The following is a 6,082-nucleotide window of genomic DNA, read 5'->3' on the forward strand; positions in this document are numbered from 1 at the left end:
TTTATTCATTTGTTTATCTTACACTATTCATTAAGTTCTTATTATGTATCCAGAACTGTTTTTGTGTAAAATGCAACTGTGCTGAACTATATATCTGGATTTAACACATGGCTGGCATACACGTTCAATCATTACTACATGCTAAGCACTGCACTAGGAAGTTGCTATACATTATCTCATTTAAATTTGACAACAAAATTCAAAATTCTTATCCTTTTTCTCAGATGAGGAAACTGAAGCTTGGAGAGATCAGGTAAGTTGCTCAAACTCAGTTAATTAATTAGTTGAAGAAATGCAGTTAATCCTAAACTGCCTGGCTGGAATATTCATGTTCATTCATTTTACCACACAATATCTTAAATAAGTCATTTATAAATTCATTTATTTAATCCACATGGATCTGTTTAGTTTATATATTTACATGTGCATTTGCATGTATGTAAAATCAATGCCAGAGATGGTATTATTAAATGAGGACTCATGGACTTATTTACAAAATATTTGTTGGGCACCTACTATTTGCCACACATTAGGAGGAGTGTTGACGATACAGCAGTTGGCAGGAAGATATGACCCCTGTCCCTGGTGTGCTTACAGCCAGTAGAGCAGAAGGCTGTTAATCAGATAATCACACCAATACTGACTTCTGCGCAATTACAATCTGGGATATACATTTTACTTCAGCATACTGACAGCTCAAGTATGCATGTACTTAAGAATCTAACTGCTCCTCAGAGTTCAAAAAGAGCTTCCCCAACAGTGCACTGCTTCAGCTGAGATCTGAAGGATGTGCATAACTTAGCCATTTGTCGTAGTAGTGGCGGGGGCAATTGGAGACGGTGAGAGGAGTGTTTGGCACAGTGGGGACAGCCATGTGGTAGAAGGGAGGACTGTACACTCTGGGAAGAAAGGAAGTGGAACATCAAGTGTGACTGGGTAAGTAAGTGGGTAGATAAGTGGGGAGGCCACACTGCAGCCTTGCCCAGGATGCAGTGCACGTTCACCAACGTCAGGGCACAGGCACTCGCCCAAAGCCGGGGGAAGAAAGGTTAGTATAGGTGCAGGGCAACCTCTGTGCATGGTCTGCACTGTACCTGAGGCTGGGCAGTTGGCCACCTGCTGACTCGATTCCACAACCTCTGGGTTGAAATTACTTTCACGGGTGGCTCTATTCCATGACACATTTTATTCTTTTCCATGTGGCCCCTGATTTCTTCTTCTGTAAATAGAACCCCAAATCTTTACTTCTTTTATCTCTACCTTATTTGTCTTTCCCCCTGTTCTACCCTACCGGACAATATTTTCTAAGTGTTCCCCCAATACTAGGAGAGAAAAAAAGGCTAGGTGTCTTTATGTTAGAAAAGCACCTCTCTCTCTCTCTCTCTCTTTCTTCCTTTGCATTCTCTCCCTGGTCACATTTTTCTCTAGATGCACTGGGTGCAACTCCACATTGAAAAGGACAGAGGAGCATGAAAATAAATTACTAGGAAAACAAATAAACAAATATTGTGAGGTATCTCAAAATAGTATTTTCTCCATATGTCCTGAAAAAATTGCACTCCTGAAAAATAACATGTAGTTTTCTAGATATTTGGCTTTCAGTGAAAGTAGGGAGGGTCTTCAATTGGTTTCTCCAAGACAGTATCTTCCCACCCAAAGACACATAAGCTAGTGTCAGTAGTGTTTCCCCACAAGTTCTCCGAGAGTCAGATGAGGGAAACTGAACTGCTCTCTCAGAGAATAGTTACTGTCAAAGAAAGAAATTCCAAATCCAAAGAAATGCTTAAAGAGCTTATTTGAGCCAAGGGTTAAAGGCCAGACCCAGAAGCAAAATGTTAAAGGATTGAGGAAATGATCTCAGGAATGGTAGTTTTGCAGTTTATTTTATGCATTAGTTTCAAAGGAGAAAATGTAAGGAAGATTACATGAAATCCATTGGTGGTAGAATTAAAGGAGAAGAGAAAGTAGAGCAAAAAATCTCTAGATTGTATACAAAATAAAATGAAAAGATACACATTCCTTTCACACTGGTGGGTGCAGCATAGTTAATACATAACATACATGGTGTATAGACACATACAGATAAAAGACAGCAATTAGGAACGCTGGGGTTGTTCCACCCCACTAACAGGGTGTTTATCTCCACAGGGCTGGAGAAAAGATCACTGGGACATTTAAGTGTGTTACCCTCGATGCACAAAGACAATGGAAGGTGAAGATTAGTCTATCATCCAGGCCTTAGGACATGACTTCCCATTATAACCAGCTCAGTTAGTAATTTTTATAACCAGGACACCTCGAGGGGTTGTCAAGCTAGACAGGCCTGTCTGAGGTTGTCAGGACCATCAGGCAGCCCCCCTTTCATCCATTGCTAATTTCTCCAGACCTATTATTGCTGTGGTAGAAAGCCCTCTCCCAGAGCTGGTTTTCCTTATTCCTTTGGTCTCAGTTTCTACTGCTCTGCCTTGCAGATCGGAGCTCCTGCAGTGGGGTTTGAAATCTGGCCCACAGGCAGGCACGTGGCACCTCTTTACATATCACACCCCATCTCCCTACTTGACTCAGGTTAACAGTTACTTGGTGCCTTACAGTCCAAGGCCCCTGCGCTCTCCCCTGAAAGCTGTGTATATTCCTGTTCAATTCTCTTAATGAGAATAGTTTTCCTTGTAAATCATCTTGGACATGAAAATCTGCCCCCACTCGAGTGAAGTTCCTTCACTTGATCTGATTTATTTTTCTCTTGCACCTTGACTCTCCCATTATATTCTAGAAGGGGGCAGGGTTCCCTCCAGCAGTTCTTTTTCTCCGATCGAGAAGTTCCCAGTGGAGAAGAATACTACTCTGTTCTCTCCTGGTAGGATGTGACACTTTGCCCTGACATCATAGCATTGCCCATTGTCATCTGCAGTGTCGGAGCCTGGAAAGTTCAGTTTCAAGAACACATTTTTAAAGCCAAGTGAACACTGGAGAAGATGCCCACAGATTATTCCTCTGTCGCCCACTTTAAAATGGAGATCAAGAATGAACCTGTAGGTTCAGGCTGCCTCTCTAGTGGTAAAACTAAGAAGTAAAGCTAGCGGTGTTATTTTTGGTGTTATTATGGAAATATTCTAGGAGAGACAGGTGCCAAGGGGAACGTGTCTACATGTCTGGTAGACTCTGCTTTTAACAAGTGACATTTTGTCATTGCAAGTTCCCGACTCTCTGGTTCCGAGGATTAGAGATAGTGCACCCCTGTCTCTTCTTTTTGCAGTGAACACATTCCAGGCCAGGTAAAGAATCTGAGAATAAACTCTTCAACTGGCTATGGAGGCATAGAACTTGTATTTGGAGTTGGTTGAAAATTTCTGCAATTTGGGCACAAAATATTGACATACATTTACCTAAATCTCTCTTCCTAGAAAGATTACCCAAATCAGGAAGTAGTATTCACAGTTTCATTTTACTTTTCTTTTTTTATTTTCATTTTTACTTTTCTTGTCCTAAATTTTAAACTTCTTTTTAAACATTTTCCCAACAATAAACATCTTTATTTCATGTTCTAAGATAGGAAGGAGGAGAATTTATTAGCTTTTCTGGGCCTTGAGCTTGCTGAGGTAGAACCCCAGCTCCTTGCCCTCCAGCATGTACCCATGTGCGTGGCCACAGAGGCCTGGTCCTGGAGGATGTGGGAAGAAGCCTGTCTGCTGGAATCGCTCCTCTAGAAGACTGCTAATTTTGGCATTCTTTTTCCATTTCTTATATTTCTTCTGAATTTTGTTCGACCATTTTTTTGTTTAAAATTTATTTTCCCTCCAGAGTTAGCGTGATCCCTTCTTGTGGCTCAGAGGCAGTGCACAGTGGGACTCGCACTTCTATGGATATGGTGTACTGTTGATAAGCACCATGCGGTTCTTTGCAAGGATCTTGGTGCAAACGAGTTTGTTGTTGGATGCACTGTAGACAACATCAATAATCCCTGCTTTGCATGGACAGCACTGTGAGCCTCAGGAGAAGTTGCCCCTGTTCAGCCTCAAGGCTTGGTGCTTCTCACTGCCTCCTCATACACAGACTGTGTGTGTGTGGCAGGGGCCAAACCCAGGATTGGCCAACAGGTGTCCCAGCTCACATTTTCACTTCTTGTGGTGGGGCTTTCTCTGGCCTCTGGCCTTATAGCATTTGTGCCAGTTGTCCCAAGAGATGTCCATGGCTCAGTGCTGGCTGGAAAACATCTTGAACTTCTAAAAGAAGTATTCCACTAATGACTTCTGAATTGTTCCAGTCATCAGTGGAAATGGAAGGATTCGGGTGCCTAATCTGACCCTTCTGGCCTCTTCCATTATTATTTTGATCAGTTCATTTTCAGCTCATTGTGACACCTCCCTCTCTCGTATCCCTAACAGATGTTGCTGGTTGTTCCCCAAATTTCCATTCTTTCCTCATTTCTGAGCCCCAAACTAATTTAAGTCAATAATGTGCCCAGCTAACAGACTACATTTCTTAGCTTCCCTTCCAGCCAGATATAGATATGTGAGTACATTATAGCTAGCAGTATTAGGTTGAAGTTTTTGGTAAGAATTTTCAGAAAAGTGCCTTTAAAAATTTCATGCTACTAAGAAAAATCTGATATCCCTTTCTATCTTTTTTTCTTCCCATGTTGGACTATAGATGCACGTCTGGGCATCCAGTAGCCGTATTGGACAGGAGGTGGCCTTGAGGGTAGAAGCCACATGCATAAGATGGTGGAGCAGAAAGATAGAAAAGACTCTGCGGAGATAACTTAGCAGCCCTGGACTTCACATCTTGGAATGATTTTATATGAGGGAGAATTAAATTTCTTCCTTGGTAGTCAGCTCATATTTCTAATTTTCATTTCAAGCTACCAACACATTTCATAACATATATCCTGAGAGGGTATAAAGTGATCTAATGCAGTGTAGGTGATGTTTACCTTCACAGGCATGGAGGGAGACATCTTAAGCTTTTGCTTTCAGAACTACAGGCACTTTTCATTCTCAGAAATATATTCTGTCTCTTTGGAGTCCTAGATTTTCCTGACTTCTTCTCTGGGAATAATTTATTCTCCTGAGTATGACGTCTGCAGGAAGGTGCACTTGAATTTCTGTATTACCTACTGGAATTACATAGGCTCCTGAGTCTACTGTTGCCATCTAGAATCTGAGTATTGCTATGTATACATACATATGAATTGTTATGCTGTAATTCAAAAGGTACTTCACATAATTTTTTGTGATAAAAAGTTTTTAGGCCAGGATGATTAACATGAGAGGAAGACGGTATGTCTGACATTGAGAAAAGTCCCAAATGGTGAGAGCTATTAGCATGCCCACACTCTTCCTTGGACTGAAAGTTAGCATCTGAGAGGCATCATAGAGTCTATGAAGCACAAGCAGAAAAGTAGGACTCAGCTCCTGTTCTACTTTGCCTTTCCCCTTCTTTGAACTGAACGTCCCAGCTTTGATAACTGAGGAGTCAGTGAAATCTTCTATAGGGGCCACAAAAACAAAGGAAGCTTTTCATACCCTTTGATTTAGGGATCCAAGCATGTTAGTGATCACTGATTTTTTTTCAGATGGAGTGATTTCTCCTTGTTGGGACACTATACACCTGGTTTTCCCAGAGGTTTGGCAGAACAGCAATCATCAAGAGACAGTTTCAAGCCTTCGATTCCAACACAGCAGGCACCTCAAGGTGTTGAGTTCTTCCAAGAATAGTTATGTCACTAAATAGTCAAACACTTCAGAGTAGTCCAAGCTCCCCAATAATCTTTTCTGTTAAGTAATGAACACTGACAGTGGTCAAAAAACAATTAAGAAGTTTTTATTTAAGATTGAAAGAATCCCACAGGATATATATGTAAACAGTTTGTTTGCTTTGGTTTGGCTCTCTGCAGCCTCATATATTTGATAATACCCCCTGCTCAGGACCAGACTTGATAATCATTTGGTCTCAAAGACACTGTCTGAAGACACCTGACCCAGGATACAGTGTACTGGTCTATGTCAGTAAAATTCTTCAGTGTAAGAATGTCTCAATCTGTAGCTTCTCATCTATTTAATGGACCATGATGATAGTAGGTGCT

General features: G+C 41.3%; 1 protein-coding gene across 1 annotated transcript; it reads right to left on the bottom strand.

The window, feature by feature from the left end:
- Positions 1-3,566: 3,566 nt before the first annotated feature.
- Positions 3,567-4,187, bottom strand: LOC119046941 (40S ribosomal protein S8). The gene is given in 1 exon segment (XM_053658782.1): positions 3,567-4,187. A coding segment is annotated over 1 exon segment (621 nt).
- Between the last annotated feature and the right edge of the window lie 1,895 nt (positions 4,188-6,082).

The sequence above is a fragment of the Artibeus jamaicensis genome, unplaced genomic scaffold (genome assembly GCF_021234435.1).
Source record: "Artibeus jamaicensis isolate MK-2021 breed Jamaican fruit bat unplaced genomic scaffold, CSHL_Jam_final scaffold_584, whole genome shotgun sequence".
NCBI classification, from domain to species: Eukaryota; Metazoa; Chordata; class Mammalia; order Chiroptera; family Phyllostomidae; genus Artibeus; species Artibeus jamaicensis.